The following is a 22,248-nucleotide window of genomic DNA, read 5'->3' as shown; positions in this document are numbered from 1 at the left end:
TGCAGGTTGAACAAATCTCTGTAAGGTCTAAAGCAGGCGCCAAGATGTTGGTACAAGAGATTTGATTCCTTTATCATGAGCCTTGGATGCAGTAGATTCAATACAGACCCTTGTGCATATGTCAAGAGGTTTGAAGAAGAATATTATGTCTTCTTGTTGCTATATGTAGACGACATGTTAGTAGGAGGCCCAACAAAGATCGTATCAAGGAGTTGAAGGCACAATTGGCTAGGGAGTTTGAAAAGAAGGACTTGGGACCGGCAAACAAGATTCTAGAGATGCAAATTCACCGAGACAAAAATAATAGGATTGGCTTCCTCAGAAGACTTATTTGAAGAAGATCTTGCGATGGTTCAACATGCAAGACTGTAAGCCAATTTCTACCCCACTTCCTGTTAATTTCAAATCATCCTCAAGTATGTGTCCTAGCAGTGAAAAAGAGAGGATGGAGATGTCTCGAGTACCGTATGCATCAGCGGTGGGAAGCCTAATGTTCGTCATGATTTGTACAAGACCAGACATTGCACATGCAGTGGGAGTGGTAAATCGATACATGGCGAATCCTGGTCAAGAGCATTGGAGTGTTGTTAAAAGGATTCTTAGATATATAAAGGGAACCTCATATGTTGCATTATGATATAGGGAATCTAACTTTGCTGTCAGTGGATATGTTGATGCTGATTATGCAGGTGATCTTGATAAAAGCAAATCCACTACTGGATATGTGTTCACATTAGCAGGAGAAGTTGTGAGCTGGGTTTCAAAACAGCAGTTAGTCATGGCTACGTTAACGACAGAAGCAGAGTATTTGGCAGCTACACAAGCCAGTAAAGAAGCAGTGTGGTTGAAGATGGTGCTGGAAGAACTCGGGTATAAACAAGAGAACATCACTCTATATTGTGACAACCAGAGTACATTGCATCTTGCAAGGAATCCAGCATTTCATTCAAAAACAAAACATATCAGAATTCAGTACCACTTCGTTCATGAGAAAGTAGAAGAAGGTACAGTAGACATGCAAAAAATTCATACTAAGGACAACCTAGTAGATTTCATGACAAAAGCAATCAACGCTGACAGATTCATTTGGTGTCGATTCTCTTGTGGTCTGACAGAGACGTAAGCAACATCGAATGGCAAGATAGAAAGAATGGTATGAAGATCTGATTGTCTTTCAATCAAATCTTCAAGTGGGAGAATTGTTGGCCCAAAACCATTGGCCCAATACCAACTCCTCCAAACCATCAACTTAAACTAATGGCCTCTTAATCCATGGATTATAAATTAATGGCTCATTAAACCATCAACATGCAGCTCTTGTTTTTGGGTGAATTTGTGGGCTGGTTCCTCTCTATAAATAGAGAAGATGAGCTTCTCATTCAACACAACCAAAGGTGAGAGTGAGAGTGAGAGTGAGAATAAGAAAAATAAAGAAAAAGAAGAAGATTGAGGAAGTATGGAAAAATTATTTTGAGAGTTAGTCTATTCTCCTACTACAAGAGAGAGTACTGGTTTTCTTCTTATTATTAGAGAGAGTTTGTAACTCCTGGAATTTTTTCACTTAGTAAATTCTTCTATCCTTACTCTTGGTTTTTACCCTAATTATTTAGGGGTTTTTCACGTAACATCTTTGTGTCCTTTATTTTTCCAGTATTATTTTCATTTATATTGCTGTTGTACTGCTCTATTCGATCCTACATTTTACAGTAGATATCTCTCAGTGTTTGAGCCCAGCCAATAGGCATGAGTCAAGTTATGGTTCTGACCAATAATTGGTCAGGTTTGTGGGGTGCTAGTTTTTCTTACCTTTTTGGTTGTAATTTTTTTATTATAAAAGGAGAAGTGAACTAGTAGTGGATTGGTTGGATGCAAATCTTTGCATAGTAATACTCCACTAAAGAACCAATCGGTGTTTTACTTCTCTCTAGACCAATAATGTGCATTTGATCAAACACCTAATGATAGACTGTGGTTGTGCGGGCATTTCATCAAACACTTGAATTCTTCTCTCGTTCTGAGGCTAATCCCCTCTTTTCACCTTAACAGAATCTTGGTGATTAATTAATTTGTCCAGCTGAATCACCAAACGAGAAGATCAAAGATTCAACTTAGTCCTCATCGTGCTTCTTTGTTCTTACTCTCTTATGTCCATACTACAACTCTTGCTGGTCATCATCCAATGTCCACGTAAACTTCTTTGTACTAAAAAGACAACAAAACCTTTATTTTATATATATAATAATTAAAATGCAAAACCATTTAAATGCACGTTTAGAAAGAATTTATAGATCAAAGGAGTGTGTTGAGTTATGGCAAGCCACACTCCCACTCCAAAGACACTAGTGATTACTGATGAAATTGATCATGCAACCACTACACCAAAAAGGTGTTTTTGAGGCGGTTTCAAAGCCCTATAGAGGCGGTTATAACCGCCTCTATAGGTATAGTGTTGTTTTTTTTACCCGCCTCTAAACCGCCTCGTATCAAGCCGGCTCTATACTTTAGAGCCGGTTTCTATCAACCGTTGGGGTAAGTTTTATTTAGGGAAGCGGTTTTTAATAAGAAGAGTAGAGGCGGTTATAACCGCCTCTATAACTACTAAGTTTTCATTACCCTTCAATAGTTTTAGAGGCGGTTATAACCGCCTCAATAGCTACTAAGTTTTCATTACCCTTCAATAGTTTTAGAGGCGGTTATAACCGCCTCTATAACTACTAAGTTTTCAATGTTCTTTAATAGCTTTAGAGGCGGTTATAATCACCTCTAAAAATTATAAATTGTAGAGGCGGCTATAACCGCCTCTATATCTACTAATTTTTCATTAATTCTGAATAGTTTTAGAGGTGGTTATAACCACCTCTAAAAATTATAAGTGGAAGAGGCGGTTATAACCACCTCTACAATTTATAATTTCTTCCATGTTTATACTTTTAGAGGTGGTTATAACCACCTCTAAATTTGTTATTGAATTCAATTTTAATTTTTTTCCTATTAATAATAAATAAATTTGTTGAACCTGTAAATCAAAAACATAAATTTTTCATTACATTCAAAAAAATACCCTAAATTCAATTTCATTGACCTTTATTGACATGTTATGAGTTAAAAGTGTAATGTTTTTTTGAGTAATAACAAAAATGTAAGAGGTTTACACTATTTATGTACTTTCATTACAAAAATATTTTTTTGAGTTAATTACACAAAGTAAAAAAAGCTTCATGTATCTTCATCTTCAACTCTCTTGATCTTTAAACATGAATTCTCCAAAAATCTGCAAAAAAACATTAAAAATCCAATCTTATTCAATCAAAATCCAATCTTGTATTTAGAATGACCAAATAAAGCCTACACACAATACACTAATTTTTAAAAAACCTAATTGTAAATTTGATATTTTTCAAAAAGCAGAAAAATAAAAATTGGCAAGCAAAGAAACAAACAATCTAATAATGTCAATCAATGCACTTATTGAACCCACAAATGGTTAAGATAAATAAAAGATATTACACTGATGTTTAACCAAAATGATTAGTTGAACTAGAATACAAAACATTGAATATACAACGTCGGTGACTAATACAATTTATGCTAGTTCCATTTGCCACATTGTTTAGGAGACTTTTAGTAAGAACCACAAGGTAACATAATGGAACATGTTAAATGAGGGATTGGTAATCAGAACTATAGAAATCTAAAATCAAGTGACAATTAAGGAAAAAACCTGATAGGTTAAACAAAGTAAATAGAATTTCAAAATGGAATGTGTTATAAATCATTTGACCACATGATATATCCTAATCATTGAATGATGGCATAATGATATAATGTTTCTATTTATCATAGCTAGTCATGTGACCATATGGAAATTATTTAATAATATGCTCTTTGATTATGAACCTTTTTCTGTTGTTATCATAATTGATAGGGTGTATACAAATAATTATTTAAGAATTGAAAAATCATAACATTAGAAACATGATAAACCAGTGATCACTTCAAGAATTGCAAGAAATAGTATCTCTTATTACATGAAAGATAAGCATCATAAACCATATCAGCCATATGATGAAAATTGTAAATTTTGAGAAAAAAAAACTCTACTTCGAAGGTAATATTCAACAAACCTCTTGAGCCACATGATGTTTAGATTTTGTCCAGTGATATCAGTCAACAGATGCAATATCTTCAACCTATGGACATTATTACAAAAAGATGTTTTAATTTATTATGTAAGAATGAAAAGTAATAAAAAGTAAGACAAATAATTTACTTCCTCGGCGGGTGCTTTAGACATCCTATCATTTTAAACTTCGTTCACCATAAAAGCCTCCAAATAACTCCTTCATATCAGCCAAATCGAGCTTAGCTTCTCATATTTATCCTTCATCTCAGCCCAATTCTAATTTAACATTCTCCAACTCCGCTTTTATGATTGTTGTCGATGGTTGAAGCACTTGTGCTAGTGAATTTCGATATGACACTAAAAATACACTGCTTGGAGTAGGGCCTAATCCCAAACCACGCACCCTACCATTATGTTCGAGCTCCATAAATCTTTTTGAAATACCATTTCATTGATTTCATTTTGTTCAAAAATTTGCACTTGAGCTTGTGTAACTAACTTGGAGATCATGTGCTGCTTCCTGTAAGTTCAACTAAATATTATTCAAAATAGAAAAATAGAACAATATCATCAACTGAAATGTTGAGAAAATAAAATAGAAATGATACATTTAAGTCTGCATAATGAAATATGGAATGGAAGCATGGGCAAATGTAAAAATAAATAAAATTATTGATAGAATAAAAAGTAAAACCCAAAAGCACATTGTTAATTTGCAATGATTGGACATATCATTTCGGAAACATGACCATTAACACGGAAAATTATAAAAATTAGGCATCTCATCTTTTTAGAACATATTAAAAAGTCAAGCTATTCTTTTTATTTTTCAAATGGAGAAGGAGAAAGCTTTAAGGGGTTAAGATAAAAATTTTATGGCAAATGACAAACCTCCATATCCCATCAATCATATCTTTTTTTTCCAATGCAAATGCAATACTGGAATTGATCTACTTCAACATCAAGTGTACGTTATATACCATCAAGATTTTGGGCTTCATTGAGTCATGCCAAACTTTGGGGGCTTTTCACACAAACATCACATACATTTATAATATATCTCTCAATCATGTAGGTTGTATTTGATCTCATTCTTTGTCAGTAAAAATAAATAAATAATTAATTAAAATGTATCCAGCTTTCTTTTTCACAAGAAAGAAACATCATACAAGGCATTAACATGGAAATAAGAAAACAATCTTTCTTATAAATATATCACTCACTTACGAAGTTCTTTCTAAATTCTTCATTTACATAGCTACTATCTTTCTTTTTATTAGTTGCATCACACATTTTAAGACGATCCAGCTCTTTCCCCATTTTATTTTCCTATTAAACAATCAAAACTTTAATCATTTCATTCTAACATTAATTATAAAAGAAATTACTTACTATTTCTTTCCTAATTCATGCAAACTTTTTCGACCACATGTATGTGCATTGTTTTTTTTTTTGCATTTCTTTTTATTTATTTCGACGAAGTTCCTACACAATAAAACCATATTCCAATTATAAAAGATAAATTAAACTCAAATACAAGTCATTATAGTAACAACAATAATTTAAATAAAACTTATACCAATTACCTCATTTCTTGGGTTATACCACTGCCGAACAAGGCCGGGCCATTGTTCTTCAAGAACAGTTGAAGGTGGCTCCACTAAAACTCGTTCTTTTTCTTTTGGAATGTAAAATTCGGCCTTCAAGTCACCTTTCCAATCTCGCCATCTCTTGTTTAGATTTTGCAAAATCCATGTAACCGTCTCTTGTGTATGAGGAAAATCAAATTTTGTCTGCCATTAAGCATTAATTTAATAATAACAAGCAACATTAACCATGAATATGTGAAAAGAAAAAAAAAAAGAAAACATCAAAAACATTTGAAAAAATTACCATTAGGAGTTTTAGACATTTCGCTTTGTATGGAGTAAAATCTTCATGTCTCCAATTAGGAATGTTAATTGGAGCATACGCGCCATTCTTTGCAAGCACACCAAGGAAAGAACTTAGTGTGGCAGCATCTTTGGTGCAGGGGACTCCATATTTATCTACTTTAATTATAAATTTTTCCATTGATGTCCAGACATTTGCCATTACTGTCTTTCCTCTATGTCGGGACTGTTTTTCTTGTGTACTAGCATCATTTTCTTGCCCAGTTGATTCATGATGTGAAGAAGTATGAGCTTCTAGTAGCTCCATAATCTTCAAACTTTTTGATCCTCGAGCCATGAGTTTCCTATACAAATTTTATATTTATTAGATTGCAATAAAAATTTCTTGTGTACTAGCCATGAGTTTTCACAATCCATGAATCTTTATAAGAATTAGGAATGAACTATATTCTACAAATGGATATTTAGGGGAACAAATGACTATATTCTACAATGCGGTTGTCAAAAAGCAACAATTTATCCAACATTCAAAAAGGCGATAAACTAGTAGTTTTAATTCAACTTCCTTTAGTTCATAAGATAATTTTTCACAATGCAGGTTCTAATCTTTGGTTAAACTATTTCCTAATAAGAAAAATCACAAAAGAAAAGAATTTAGTATTTTCTCTTCTACAATTAACAGTTAATAGGAGTGGTTTTCTAGGAATTAAATTACATTAAATCACTTCACCAAACTCCATTCCAAGAGAACTCATCACTCCCCACCAAAAATAATAAAATTAAAAACCAAACCCTTTTTCTTCTCTGAAATATATAAATCAAAAGCATGTTATGTTACAAAACTTCACACATTCCTAAGCCCTCTCTTGAAAAACAAGTCTGGTTTTATCCACCCAAAAAAAGACAAAGGTCCAGCAACCCATATTATCATTCACATTCGTCATAACATTAATGATTTGAAGTATAATAGCACACACGCATAGTGATGCTATTGTAGAAAGTGGTATTTCCGTATAATAGTAATAACAGTAAGATCAAAGAAGGGTTTCAATACCTTGGGATTGTGAATGAAGATTTAGCTAGACCCGGAGGTGGCGAGGAGAGTACAAGATAATTTCAGACACTCGATGATGGTCTAAAGCCTACAAAGCAAAAGATATTATCAAAATAAAATTTCAGATTTGAAGAATAAAAAATTTCAGCAAGACAGTTTTTTCTGCCTTTACATGTTGCTCGCCATCCTGCTCATCAAATAATTTTGGTATTGCAAGAATCAACAAGGTAAGTTTGCCAAAAAAAAATTTTTAAAAAGAACAATCAACAAGGAAAAATTATAAACTGACATACATTGTAAGAACATGTTCTAATTCACCAAATGAACTTAAACAATTTATGCAAGTAATTCACATGAATATAAACCAATTCATGCTTCTGAGACTAAAAAATTACAGCTAGAGAAATATAACCAGCTCAAAAGCAACACATATATTTAAAAAAAAAAATACCAATTAAAGATAAAAAAACAAAGTTTCATTTAGAGATACAAGGCAATTACTAACATCTTTTTCAATGGTCTATATCACCCATATCAAACAAATCCCTAGGCCTAGTCTTGATAACTATAGACCAATTCTCATTCTTCAAATCTTGCACATAGAACACTTGTTCAACTTGAGATGAGAACACATAGGGATCATGCTCTAATTTTTCACCGGTATGTATTAGGCGAGAAAAATTTACAAGAGTGAACCCAAATTCATCTTGCCTAATACCCGTATTATGGTGTACATCAACCCAATCACACTTGAACAACACAACCTTAAAATTACCATAGTAATCTAACTCAATAATGTCTCTTAATCTACCATAGTAATTTACACTTCCAACTTCTGAAGTGTTAACCACACCACTATTTTGAGTCATTCTATTTTCATCACGAGATTTGGTATGAAATCTGAATCCATTAATAATGAACCCAGAGTATCTCTTTGCTACTTTGTTAGGTCCCACACCAAGAGCCACAACTTCTTCTGGAATATCCGGATAATCTTTTTCCAAAACCTACATAACAAAAGATATTATCAAAAACAAAATTTCCGATTTGATGAAGTAAACTATAAAACAATTGTACAACAAGATTACCTTGCTTCGAAACCACAAATGAAAATTTTCATTCACTAACTTCTCTAATTCAACTTCAGAAAGACGAGAATGTCGACGTCGCTTTCTTTTTTCCAATTCAATGAACTCTCTACATAAATATATCACATAATAATATGAGAGAAATGTGCCTTTTTATTCTCCATTGAATCATAAAAGCGAAATACTAACCCTACGAAAATTCTCAATGTCATCACAATGACGAAGGACATAACGATGCGCTTGAACCAAGGAAATTTCATCTAAAACAATTTCTTCAATCTTCCCTATATGTTGACCAACACTAGAGAATAAGTATTTTACTTGGTCATTTGTAGGCGGGTTTGGATTTCTCATTGGTCGGTTGAATTTTGTTTCAACCCCTTGAAGATATCGTGAACAAAATGTCAAACATTCTTCAGCTATATATCCTTCAGCAATGGAACCTTCAGGATGAGTTCGATTTTTAACATAAGATTTGAAACGCATGAAGAACCTAAAAATAAAAAGTTAAAATATATTACTTCATTATACATTTTATATTAAAATGATTTCATTTCTAATAGATTTAGCAACATACCTTTCAAAAGGATACATCCATCTAAAATTAATTGGTCCACCAAGTTTCATTTCTTCCACCAAATGAATGATTAAATGTACCATAATAGTAAAAAATGATGGAAGAAAAATCTTCTCCATTTGACAAATTGTCATAACAATTTGATTTTGAAGCTCTTCAAGCTCATTCACATCCACCACTTTAGAACAAAGTGATTTGAAAATTGTTGCCAATTCACTTACAACTTGAATGACTTCCTTGGGTGGATTGCAAGCTCGTAAAGCTAATGGAAGGATGTCTTGAACCAAAACATGACAATCATGGCTTTTAAGACCACCAATCTTGCGCTCTTGTAGGTTTACACATCTTGAAATGTTTGAAGCATAACCATCAGGCACTTTGATATCTTTAACAACTTGACAAAAGAATTTCTTTTTTTGTTACGTAGATAATGTAAAACAAGCCGGAGGTAGTATTTTCTTCCCATTTTCAAGAATTTGAGGGTGAAGTTCAGATCTTATACCAATATCAACTAAGTCAAGGCGTGCCTTCAAATTGTCCTTCGACTTATCAAGTCCCAAAAAAGTTCCAATCAAATTATCACACACATTTTTTTCTATGTGCATCAAATCAAGATTGTGGCGCAATAAGTTATGTTCCCAATAAGGTAACATAAAAAATATACTTTTTTTTTTCCACCACTTCATATGATCAATAGGGCCCTTGTCATTTCTACTTGAACTCTCTTCATTAGATCCTTGCACACTAATTCTTGGGTGTTTTGTTCTTTTACGCTTCTTCTTTGTATTTTCCTTCTTGCCTTTTTTCTTCTTAAATTTTCCAAAAGTGAATTGAAGCCCATCTAACTGATTCAACACATCACTTCCACTTGCTCGCTTTGGTGGTAGCCTTGCTTCTTGGTGCCATCAAATAATTGTTTTTTTGATAACGAAACAAATGACCTTGGGTAACCACCCTACGAGAACACATGTAACAATATTTTTTTACCCTTATATAACCACAAAGAAGATGTGTTTTTTCAGCACAACATGGACATGCAAACTTCCCTTTGGTGCTCCAACCGGATAAATATGCATAAAAGCTGGAAAGTCATTTTATAGTCCCACATTAATGCAGCCCGCATGTGAAACTTTTTGATGTTTGGAAGCATCATGAGGTTTCCACACCTTCCCACAATTTCTTTAGCTCATCTATTAGAGGTTGTAGAAAGACATCAATATCATTTGTCGGTCCCTTATCTCCTGGAATTATCATTGATAAAATAAATGAATGTTGTTTCATTTCCAATCCAAGGTGGTAAGTTATATGGAACAAGGACAACTGGCCACACACTATAGTTGCTACTCATCATTACGAAAAGGATTAAAACCATCACTAGCAAGGGCAAGCCTAACATTACAGAGTCCGAAGAAAAAAGTGCGGATATCGAGCATCAAAAGATTTCCATGCTTCACCATCTGCGGGGATGTCGTAGAATTCCATCTTTATTGCGACCTTCATCATGCCACCTCATATCATTTGTAGTTTGCTCCAAAATGAAAAAAATCTTTTGTAGTCTTGGTATCAAGGGAAAATACCGTAACACCTTCACGGGTCTTTTTCTTAGTGCTATCCACCCAACGAGAAGTACCACAAATATGACATGATTACGCACTTGCATACTCTCTCCAAAACAACATGCAATCTTGTTTACAAACATGGATTTTTCTCATAATTAAGACCTAAGGTCTTAATGATTTTTCTTTTGCCCTCATAAGAAGATTTTGGCCAAGATGACTGTTCACCAAATGCCCGACCTAACAATTCAAGCACCTTTGCAAATGATTTTTCAGTCCATCCACCTAAGCATTTTATATGATACAAATGTATTATGAATGACAATTTTGAAAATGTCTTGCATCCAGGAAACAACTCTTCTTCAACATCTCTCAACAACTTCAAAAAATTACTATTTTCTTCAGCACATCCATCTCCGAATTGTTCTACAGATATTCCTTCTGCTAGTTCTTCTATGTCTTCATCTGAATCCTGGCAATTATCATCACCATCATCTTGAGCATCAGAAGTGTTTCTAAACATCTGAAAATTTAATTCTTGACCACCTAATTGACCAATCATACCCATTGTATCATGCAACAAAGCTTCCATATTATCAAAACCTCTAAAGTTTGCACGAATAGCCTCTTGTACTTGTGAAGTTTCAAGAATATGGGTTGAAGAAGATGATGCAATATCATTAATAGAAGAAAATTCACCATGACAAACCCATTGAGTGTATCCTCTTAAAAACCCATCACAAATTAAATGCACTTTAGCTTCATCCCTTGTTTGCCATAATGAGTTAACACAATGCTTGCAAGGACACATTATCTTCCCACCAACTGACTCATTATTAAAAGCAAACTCGAGAAATTGATCAACTCCTTCTTGATATTCCCTAGATTGTCTAGGCTTGTACATCCAACTCTTATCCATTAAAGAAAAATAGCACAGCTGAAATAAAAAATGACCAAGTTATTTTTTGCATAAAAAGCATTGACAATTATTTTTTGCATTCTTTCTTGATAGTTAATTGCATAAAAAGCATTGACAATTATAATATGTATAGATATTTAATTTAAATATTAATTTTATCAATCTACTTAAATACATTGTTCTCTATTGATGTTATCTTAATACACCTATTTAGTGGATGGAAAGAGAAATGGTAAAATGAGGAAATTAAATTAAATGTTCATGAATGTTTTAATTTCAATTACTTGCCTTAGCCTTTGTAAAACTTATAAGATTGATATTTATAATGAGATGAAAGGAGTAGATAATAAAAATAAAATAAATTTTTTTTAAAATATTTAAAACGGAAAATATCATAGAAAATTTAGAAAAAAAAAAAATGATAAACATAATTTAGGAAGATTAAGGATCAAATGGCACCATTGTATCATATCATATCTTTATAACACTCCACTTATTGATTGGAATGGAGTCCGAGATTTACTTTATGAGGGTGAAAAATTTTCAAGAGAGGTCAAAGATTTTTTTTAGTGAATAAGTAAAAAGTGATGAAGGAAAAAAAAAGATTTTCACAAAATCATATTTTAAATAAAAATTTTACAAATATTTTTTTTCTAAATATATAATTTTTATAGATTAAACTGGTGACGTGACATAAGTGATGCAAAACATTAGCATATCAATGAGTGATTAAAGTGTGATAGGGCATAAGTGGTTAAAGTGTGATAGGGCATAATTTTAATGGTTTCTGATTTTTAAAATATTAAGAAAACAAAATTCAAAATTTTTTTTTTTTGACATATGCGACAACTAAATCAAATCATAGACATGTATACAGATTCATCAGCTACTGTAAGTTAAATGACCTTCTAGAAATAAACCCATTCTATCATGCAACTTCGGAGGAAAATACAAAAGATATTCTATCATTCTTTCTTGATAGTTAATTGCAAATTTTCCTATACATAAATGCATCAACAATGGAGAATTTGTATTTAATAAAAATATAAAAAAATAACTATAACCTTCCAAATATATATTATAAAAAAGCCTACACTTCTTGACTTTTCTGGTTTAGTTAGCCTATCTCATCTAAAAGATGATTGAACAAATAATGAGATTTTCATGATTTGAAAATCATGAAATAAAAACGATGACGTGCTAAGCAGTTATGTTTGCACAAGATGTGGTAGCACATCAATTTCATGCAATTTAAGGTGAGATTTCAATAAAATACAGCAGGCCATGAAATACAATCACTAAAAATAAGACTCTGCAAAATACAAAAGCAATAGACTATGGCCATGAATGTGCCTAACAGGGACAAAATGAAATATAAAAATTATAAGAGTAAATTACTCTTATAATTCACAAGAAAGCAGAACACATATAATAAATTTTGCATGTGTCACTTTAAGTAAAATTAAAATAACAGAAAGCATACTTGGTCACATAGCATCACAGTTTGTGGCTAAATCTTGATTTGCTATAATCCTGACATCTGAAAGATCATAAGGGGTATGGCATCTATTGTAGGTGAGGCAAATAATAACAATAACCATAACAATAATAAAAGCCACAGGGATTAACAATCAGAGAATTACAAGTGGAAGAGTAACATTACAATTTAGGAACACATAAATCAGCTAATACGTGGAGGTAATCCTATGGTAAGCTCATTCAAACTAAGCAAAATGGATTTCTGACCTGCAGAAGACGCAGCCTCCAACATCATTCTCTTGTGTTTGGACAATATGAATGCATCTTTTAAATATTTGCTCTATATATATAGGATAATCTCAAGCAACCCTCCCAGCAGCAATTGCAATTGCATTAGTATTACTCTAATAGCTCAATTCATACAATCCAAAAACTACTCTAATAGCTCATAATTCAATTAACAATTATCTAAAACACCAGAACTAAAAATCATTGCTCATAATTCTATTAGCTCATCATGATCTGATTTACCTCAACAATCTAAATCATAGATACCAGGAAATACAAGTAACTTACAGACCAATCAATATAAAGAAGCCATAAAAATCAAGAAAGTGGAATAGTTCATTCGGATGTCTGGCAAGAAAGATTATCTGCTCTATGAAACTAATTAAACATAATACTTAATGTTTAATACAAGTGACCGACCATGTGAAAAATAAGTTTTATGAATGAAACTAGATATGAGAATACTTTATCATATTAAAATAAGATCTCATTCATGACCTCCATTTAGCTTGGCAGCTACTGACCCACTAAAAGCAACAGGTATCTCTTCTTCAAAGTCTAAAATGACATAAAAGATAACTCTAGCAAGCTGATTTAAGAAGGGAATTTTTGTATAATGAAATTGTTCTTGAATTTAAGTGGTGCTCCTATGCACACCCATTTAAACAAATACATGTGAAGGAATGAAATTCACACAGCATCCATGCGGTTTAATAAAAATACATTTAAAAAATCAAACAAAATAAATAAAACAGAATCAAATATGTTAAATTTCTACATCTTTTCAAGTAAAACAAAATTAGGACCAAATATGAAAGAAAATCCATTTTAAGGCTATAACTTCTCATGGCGGTCATGAAACCATAAAATATATATAAACAGATTAATGGGTTCCATCTCCACCATCAATTAACTAGAGATGGCGCATCCACTTTAGCCCATTTGATCATTATAATATACAGAAACAAAGAATGCTTGTGCTTGCCCCAGAATGAGGCCCATATTAGAGAAGAATTGGATAGATGATCCTGAAATTGGGTTTCACAATATAAGCCCAGAGTTTCTTGACATCCAGAAATAAGGAACATTTGTTGAAAATATGAGATAATAAGCTCCAGAAACTATTTTCCATTAAGCTCTTCTCAAATCCATGGCCTAACTACCAAAGCTCAAGAGCTAAACCACACCAGCAAGTTAATGAAATGCCAATTATTTAATTGCTCAAGAATGTGTTGCTTTAACATGTGAAATAACCATATTTGTTGAGCCGTTTATACAGAGTTTTGCCTCAATTTGAAGCAATAAGAAGTTAGCTCAAAATGACAAGTGTTTGATCACTGACATTTTATAGAGCAGATTGAACATCTCACAATTCTTGACGTTTAAAAAGAGATAATTTTTCGGATGAGAAAAATTCAAGTTCAACAAGCATTGTAAACTTCATCGACCAAAAAGATAATTGCAATTATCACATAATCCGATGGAAATTATAAATTCACAGTGAACTAAGATTACCAAATTTATCGAACATAGCATATCATCCGAACAAGAAATATAGTAGCAAGTTATATGATCGGATGGAAATTAAATATTCACTGCACGAGCCAAGATTACTAATTGATCGAACAAAGCATATCATCCAGAAAACAAAATACAATAACAAGTACTAATTATAAAAGCAACACCAACAACATGAAGTTCATCAAGGCCGCTTTAAGGATAATACACAGCCACAAGGCTTTAACACCCCCTACCACATCCCTAAAGCTTCAATTAGGGTTTGTTTGAATGATTCAAAATTCAACACCAATATGAGATAAATTAGTGAACTAAACTATTGAATCAATTATTCTAAAACTAATAACTGATTAAAGATAAACCAATAAACATCAAGATCCTCTATTAATTCACTTCCTCCCAAATTTCCACACCATCATCAACACCATCCTCCAAAAAAAGAAAAAGTCTCCCATCTTCATAACTCCCCTGCTGCTCCTCCTCCTCCTTTCTACCATCCTCCTCCCAACAACCTCCACCTCCACATTAAACATCACAACCTCAACCTTCAAACCTTAATTAAGCTCAGTAGCATACCAATTGAGAAGAAACCCTAAAAAAAAAGTCTCTCGGATGAGAATGCCTCTCTCATGGGGTTTAGAACTCACCGACGGTGGTGCGGTGGTGTGGCGAAGATCAGCACCTCACAGCAAATCGGTGGAGGTGATCGTCGATGCTGGTCTGGCGGGCGGTGCGGCGATCGCGGTCGTCAATGCGGCGATGTGGAGAAGATCGGTGAAGATCGGGCGAGTGAGTGCTTTGGAGATCGAGATCGAGAGAGAGAGAGAGAGAGAGAGAGGAGTGTGTGTGTGTGTGTGTGTGTGTGTGGGTGTGAGTGAGAGTGAGAGTGAGAGTGAGAGTGAGTGGAGAGAGAGAGTTTTGTTTTTTTTTTTTTTTATTTGTGGGGGTTTTTAAAACCGGCTGTAATTTATTTAAAAAAATATATATAACATAATTATGGAGGGGTTTTCTAAAAACCCCCTCTATTAAAGTGCTTCTAAAACTAAAATTTGGTGTAGTGAACTCAGAGAGCACAATGGCTACGTGCTGCTATTCTTGGAGCCAATGATGGTTTACTCAGCACAACCTCACTCATGCTCGGTGTCACTGCTGCTAAGGATGACAAATGGTCTGTGATTCTCTCTGGCATGGCCGGAGCAATTGCCGGAGCTTTCAGCATGGCAGTTGGTGAGTTTGTCTCAGTGTCCACACAAAGAGATATAGAGATGGAAATGAAATCATGCAATGCAATGCCATTGCCATCTCCGGTGAAGTCTCCGGTGATGAAATCAATGGCAAGTGTTCGAGATCATGATCCGCCTAGCCCCGTGAAGGCGGCGACAGCATCTGGGTTGGCATTTATTGCCGGATCTCTTGCGCCGCTGCTTTCCGGTATGTTTGTGAGTGGGCACATTGAGAGGGTGGCGATGCTCGTAGGAGTGAGCTCTGTATCTTTGGCTTTGTTTGGAATTCTTGGAGCTCATCGGGGGAGGTCTCCGGTGAGGGAGTCTGCCATGAGAGTGTTGGTTGGAGGATGGATGGCAATGGCAGTGACATATTGGTTGTTGAGACCTTTTCACGGAAAAGATGCAGATGATTGAAAAGTAAAAGTGAGGAAGTTATATATGAAGTGATCTTTTTACTGTTTGATTACAACCAAATTATTAGAATAACAAAAATAAAATTTCTGCTTGTTTAGAGTTATGAGATCAGTTGATGAAATCAGATTATTGGAATATAATATTTTATATTTGTTTTTATATATTGTAAAGAAGTGCAGATGATCATCTGCATGAGTTAGTAAGATATGGATTTTTTAATGTTTTCTCATAGTTATTTGAATTAGAGGAAAAATTATTATTATTATTATTATTATTATTATTATTATTATTATTATTATTATTATTATATATTTTCAATTTGTTTCATTAAAACTGATTTTCTACATATATTTGAATAATTGTAACATTTTCAAACTTAATTTAGTGGCACAAGTAATATTAGTCATGTATCTATCACTATAAAACTTGGTATAATAGTTATATTTTTGTTATCAGTAAGATGACAAAATTACCCTTTTTAATTTGATAAATTGATGTAAACAAAAACAAATTAATGGTTGAGGGTAGAGAGGGGTGTGGGCCGGTTAATTGGGCCCGCCGGTCCTAACCGGTGGATCCGGGTCAGCTTTTGGCCGACCATAGTTGAATCAAGCAACAGTGTGGGTTTGCCTAGACGGGTTGACTGACCCGCACCCTTCTCTACCCGGCCCGAGGAACCCCTCCAAACCCGCGGGCTAGGCCGAAAACCACCGGCCTCTAGGGGTGGACATGGGCCGGGCTGGGTCGGTCTGGGCTGGGCTAGACTCAAATATACAACCCATATATTCGGGCTGGGCTGGGCCGGGCCATGTTCGGGCCAAATTATTTTGATCCAAACCCGACCCATTTGATTGTCATTAGGCCCAAGCCCAGCCCAACCCGACCCAAAAAATAAATAATTTTTTATGTAATAATTGAAATAACTAAATAAAACTACTACTACAACCCCTAAAATTTTTTCAAACATTTTAAAAAAATACAACACAAGTATTATAAATGTTTACTCTTTTCAAGCCTATTACTATTTTTTTTATATATATATATATATATATATATATATAATTATATATATTATAAATAATATATGATATATATATATTATTTATTTATTCGGGTCGGGTCAGGTCAAAATTCATTTGACCCAAACCTGGCCCGAAATTCAATCGAGCCAAAATATTTGAGCCCAACCCAGTTTTTTGGGCCAACTTTCTAAACCCAGGCCCTGTATTTTTTGGGCTGGGTTCGGGCCAGCCCATGGGTCGCCCGCCCGGCCAATGTCCACCCTTACCGGCCTCTGGACCGGCCCGCCAAATTTTATTTATTTTTTAAAATGAATTATTAATTTTAGTAAAAAAATACAATGAAAAAATGTGAAAAAAACACAAAACTAATGAGTTGGTTATGTGTGCTTTTATAGGCGATTGTCATGTGCTTTTTTGAGTTTTTCTATCATAGATGATGTGGGACTAAATATTAATAATTTAAACTTTTTTATTGATTATATCTTATACCAAAGGAAAAAAATAATCTCTTGTTTTGATCAGCTAGCATCATGATGTTATTAGAGTGTTGATATTATAAGTCAAATGTTGTTGATCACAATTATTATTATTATTATTATTATTATTATTAGGGAAAATTACTGTTTACCCCTCGATAATTTCAAAACTTCCCAAACAGCCCCTGTGAGTTTTGCATACCTCAGACAACCCTTCCTTTATTGTTTCACTTCCTTTTTACCCCCTGCATTATGAAATTCCATCATTGCCCTTAAACCTTTTTGCATACATTTTTTTTCATTCTTTTTTGCATTCCTTTTTGCATATACTCATTTCTTAAACAGAGAGCTCATTTTTTAAACAGAGAACTCACTTCTTAAACAGAGAGCTCATTTCTTTAAACAGAAACCTCATTTCTTAAACAAAAAACTCATTTCTTAAACAGAAACCTCATTTTTTTAAACATAAAACTCATTTTTTAAACATAAACATTAATATTTAAACAGAAAAACAAATATTTACGTGATAAATTAATCCTGGATATAAAAACCAATTAATCTTGGTCACTCGTACATATTTAAATAGAAATAACGATATTTAAGCACTTTTTTAAACGCAAACGCAATATATTAAACAGAAACATCGATAGTTAAACAAAGACAAACAAGCATATAAACAGAGAACTCATTTCTTAAACGAGAGCTTATTTTTTTAAACAGAGACCCTCATTTTTTTAAACAGAAACCCTCATTGAGTAGGGACATTGAGTATCTCATCGTCGCCGATCTCGTGCGAACGCTGAGTGCCGAGCTCCAGATCCGGGCGAGCGATCTCGAGCTGGCCTCGCTCGTGTGGGGTCTTAAAGGAGAAATCTTTGTCGGCGTTGCCGATTCGGTTGGCGACGTTCCTCGGCGGTCGGAGTGGTGAGGTCTTCGATGGCGACGTCGGATAAGACGGCCTGAACTTAAATGGAACCATTCTCGACTGCGGAGACCGCAACATGGATAGCAATAGGGTTAAGGTTAGGGATCATTCCGGGGTTTGGATCCATGGTGCCTAAGTCGGTGACGGGAACGGAGGGAGGAAGCGGCGCCGATGAGGGTTCGATCTCGCCGTCTTTGTCTTCGTCTTCATCGTCTTCCCTGTCGTCGACCTCATCTCTTTCATCTTCTTCGTCGTCGACCTTGAGGAAAACCGCACGCTCCTCGTCGTCGTGCGAAGGCATCGAAAGGTTGCACCTTTTTCTCTGGCAAGATCGAGATCTAGATCGAAGTGGAGATCAAATTCTAGGGTTCGAAATCCCATTTTTCATGCAACGTGACTGTGATTGTGAGTCGCATGCTTTGTCTCACTGGCCCAGCCCAACTGCAATAAAGAGATTTTGGGGGGTGATAAATACACCCAAAAAAACTCATTTCTTAAACAGAGACCTCATGTTTTTAAACAGAAACCTCATTTCTTAAACAGAAAACTCATTTCTTAAACAGAAAACTCATTTTTTAAACAAAAAACTCATTTTTTTTTTAAATAGAAAACTCATTTTTTAAACAAGAAACTCATTTTTTAAATAGAACCTCATACCTCATATTATAAATAGAAGCCTCATTTTTAAATAGAAACTCATTGCACCCAAGGGCATTATAGTCAAACCCTGTCACACTTGCCACAACTTCCCACGCAAGGGACAATTTCGTCCATAAAATTCCAAATTAACTCTATCAATCACTGTTAGATGTTTGGGGGGTTTAAAAAATCATTGTATTCAAAAGGAAGGGGTTTTTATGGATAGCCAAATTTAAGGGGAGAATCTGTGCATATTGCAAATTTTGAGGGTGTTTTTAGCAATTTCCACTTATTATTATTATTATTGTTATTATTATTATTATTATTATTATTATTATTATTATTCCAAAAATCAAATAGAAAACTTAAAAATAAAAAATATTTAAGATAATTTTTAATAAATCACAATAAGTAAAAACATTTATAGTTATTAATTTATTTTGTTAAAAAACTTTTTATGAAATGTATTTGATAATATTTTCAAAATAGAATGCTTATTGATATGTGATTAAATTTAAAGTTTTGTTAAAAACATTGATTTCATTAAAAAAAAAATACTGATTGGAATTGAAGAGATCTTACCAAATGAAAAAAAAATTATTTTTTCTATAAAAACTATTAAATATAGAAATGATTAATCTAAAAATATTTTAAATAATTCTTTTACAATGAATTAGTTGTTAACATTATCTCATAATGAATATATTTATTCTAATTTAATTTTTTTTATTAAAATGTATTGTTAACATAAAGATCGATAAAATTTTATAATTAAAAGATTTTTATATAAATTAAGTTAGAACTTTATTATTAATTTAATAAAAAAAATTAAGCTAATTATTTATTTATTAAGTAAAATTTCTAAAAATATTATGATTTTAAGTTGGTAATATGTAAAAAAAAATGTTTTACAGAATTATAGTTTTAAATTAAGATGCTTACATATCATTTAAAATATTGATTTGTATAACAATATTTTTACATAATATATTTAATATATAGCTAGTTTCCGCCACACTAATCATTAAGAAATGTTGGGCTGTTTGGTTAAGGCCCTTGAATGAGTATGGTTAGGTTTGGGTTCGAATCTATGTGAATTAAATAAAATTTCTTGTCAGTTCCTGGTTGGGCCAAATGTCGGCCCACACCCCCCTCTAGTTGAGGAGTTTATAAATGGAAAATATTCACTTTAGTAAAAGCCCACCAAAGTTAATCATTAGATTATAATTATTTAAATGGAAAATAGTTGATGGAGCTGTGTAATTTCAACTTTCGTTATAAATATTGGGTAAGTTTCACTGGTGGTCATAAAAATTTTCACCAGTGGTCACAAAAAGTTTTGAAATATAACGCTATCGCCACAAACCTTTTATTTTTTGTAACGTGACGGCCACAGAAGTTTGCTGCGGCTGCATACAAGGCCACAAATGCATGTTTCAAACCTGTTTTCGATAACAATGTTGAGATGGCTGCCAGCGAAGCATATTAAAATCATCACCATCTTTGACATGGCAGTCCAACACAGCAGCCTTTAAGGTTGTTGCCTCATCATCACCTTTTTCTTTGGAAGGGAGATGATAATCTGGCCCTAATGTCCATATTAGGGCATACCAAGGCTGCTAACCAAAGGCACCTCGTCAGGCTATAATGGCTGACTACTCCCTTCTGAAATTCCAATTTAGGGATTTAGGAATTGATATTGAGATGAGAAAGGACTGGTAGGAGATGGAATCTTGAGGTAAGGACATCATCCTACATATGGAGTAAGAAGTATAAGACAAGAGAGGAACTTCATTAGAAGGGCAAGGGAAATTTTTTTCGTCAACATACATCAAGTTGAGTATTAAAGGACTTAAATGTTTTACAATGAAAAAGCCCAACATACAAACTAACATTAATATTTAAAGTCCACCTTTTGCAGACAGAACACTTAAAAATTAACACCCAAATAAGCAATCAGAAGCGATCCTTACACATGTAAAAAATTATTTAACTTGCATTAGCAAGAAAGAGAACAACAATTGTGTTTCATATGAATAAGCAAATATTGCACTTTGAACAATCAAATACATTGCATATGCACTTAAATCAAAGGCTTAATTACTAAATGTTCAGAATCCCAAATCAAAAGAGCACAACCAATAATACCTAGTATTGACTTCATTTAACAAATATGGACAAACGTGCATCCGTACGTACATTTATCACGCAGGAATTTCTAATAAAATTGATTTGCTTGACAAGAGAAAGAATATTGGCTTGTCTAAGCTACCTGCAACCCAACCCTTAAAAAAATAAGAATGTTACCTTCAAGGGGGGTTTCAATGGGATTTAGGGGTTTTGCTTGTAACAACACTAGATATTTTCAGAAGGCATGGTGGTGGAGATTGACGAATGGGAAGAGAAAACGGTGACAATAATCTGAAACAGTAGCTTGGGAGTAGAAACTGGGCGCTCGGACAAGACCATTTGGGGATTTTGGAAATTAGGGTTGGGTTATGACAAGGAAAGAGGCTGATGACGAGACAGCAACCTTAAATGCTGCTATGTTGGACTGCCACATCAGAGATGGTGATGATAATATGCTTCGCTGGCAGTCATCTCATCATTGTTGCCGGAAACAACCTTGAAACATGCATTTGTGGCCTTGTGTGCGTCCGGAGCAAACTTTTGTGGCCGTCACGTTTCAAAAAAAAAAAAAAATTGTGGCCATAGCATTATACTTTAAAAACTTTTATGGCCACCAGTGAAACTTACCCCTTAAATATCATTAATAAATTATCTCTAGATGTAACTTGATTTTACATTGAAAATGGAGTTAGAGGGTCCAGAACTATAAACTAATAATAATAATAATAATAATAATAATAATAATAATAATAATAATCAAGTAATTACCTATAAGTCCCTCTATAGTTTGCATATGCCCTAAAAACCCTTGAAGTTTGCTTATCCCTTAGAGGTCCATCCCTTTTAATAAATTCCCCATCAAGTCCAGATGCTAGTAACAGAGATTACTGTGCAGTTAAGTGGCCTTCGAAATGACCTCTTT

At 33.5% G+C, this 22,248-nt stretch overlaps 3 protein-coding genes across 3 annotated transcripts; 1 reads left to right on the top strand and 2 right to left on the bottom strand.

Annotated features, from left to right (window-relative positions):
• Positions 1-3,216: 3,216 nt before the first annotated feature.
• On the bottom strand, positions 3,217-6,352 carry LOC120267334. The gene is made up of 6 exons (XM_039274989.1): positions 6,017-6,352; positions 5,710-5,916; positions 5,351-5,452; positions 5,015-5,073; positions 4,125-4,190; positions 3,217-3,271 (listed from the first exon to the last, which is right to left on the bottom strand). The coding sequence occupies exons 1-6, from the start codon at positions 6,350-6,352 to the stop codon at positions 3,217-3,219; spliced, it is 825 nt and encodes a 274-aa protein (XP_039130923.1).
• Positions 6,353-7,570: 1,218 nt separating this feature from the next.
• LOC120267333 lies at positions 7,571-15,197 on the bottom strand. The gene is made up of 6 exons (XM_039274988.1): positions 15,142-15,197; positions 10,483-11,227; positions 8,735-9,128; positions 8,348-8,650; positions 8,158-8,266; positions 7,571-8,076 (listed from the first exon to the last, which is right to left on the bottom strand). The coding sequence occupies exons 2-6, from the start codon at positions 11,207-11,209 to the stop codon at positions 7,582-7,584; spliced, it is 2,028 nt and encodes a 675-aa protein (XP_039130922.1). The 5' UTR covers positions 11,210-11,227; positions 15,142-15,197; the 3' UTR covers positions 7,571-7,581.
• LOC120267332 (vacuolar iron transporter homolog 2-like) lies at positions 15,113-16,134 on the top strand. The gene is made up of 2 exons (XM_039274987.1): positions 15,113-15,283; positions 15,562-16,134. The coding sequence occupies exons 1-2, from the start codon at positions 15,113-15,115 to the stop codon at positions 16,132-16,134; spliced, it is 744 nt and encodes a 247-aa protein (XP_039130921.1).
• Positions 16,135-22,248: the final 6,114 nt, after the last annotated feature.

The sequence above is a fragment of the Dioscorea cayenensis genome, chromosome 8 (assembly GCF_009730915.1).
Source record: "Dioscorea cayenensis subsp. rotundata cultivar TDr96_F1 chromosome 8, TDr96_F1_v2_PseudoChromosome.rev07_lg8_w22 25.fasta, whole genome shotgun sequence".
In the NCBI taxonomy this organism is placed as follows: domain Eukaryota; kingdom Viridiplantae; phylum Streptophyta; class Magnoliopsida; order Dioscoreales; family Dioscoreaceae; genus Dioscorea; species Dioscorea cayenensis.
This window is presented reverse-complemented; position numbering and strand designations above follow the sequence as displayed.

Coding starts and splice junctions, on each gene's coding strand:
- LOC120267333 (XM_039274988.1), bottom strand. CDS start 11,209: ATGGATAAGAGTTGGATGTACAAGCCTAGACAATCTAGGGAATATCAA. Junction 8,651..8,734: donor TGGATGTATCCTTTTGAAAG/GTATGTTGCTAA, acceptor TTTTATTTTTAG/GTTCTTCATGCGTTTCAAAT. Junction 8,077..8,157: donor ATTTGTGGTTTCGAAGCAAG/GTAATCTTGTTG, acceptor TTTGTTATGTAG/GTTTTGGAAAAAGATTATCC.
- LOC120267332 (XM_039274987.1), top strand. CDS start 15,113: ATGCCTCTCTCATGGGGTTTAGAACTCACCGACGGTGGTGCGGTGGTG. Junction 15,284..15,561: donor GATCGGTGAAGATCGGGCGA/GTGAGTGCTTTG, acceptor TAGTGAACTCAG/AGAGCACAATGGCTACGTGC.
- LOC120267334 (XM_039274989.1), bottom strand. CDS start 6,352: ATGGCTCGAGGATCAAAAAGTTTGAAGATTATGGAGCTACTAGAAGCT. Junction 4,191..5,014: donor ATGATTGATGGGATATGGAG/GTTTGTCATTTG, acceptor TAATGTCCATAG/GTTGAAGATATTGCATCTGT. Junction 3,272..4,124: donor AACATCATGTGGCTCAAGAG/GTTTGTTGAATA, acceptor GTTTTTTTGCAG/ATTTTTGGAGAATTCATGTT.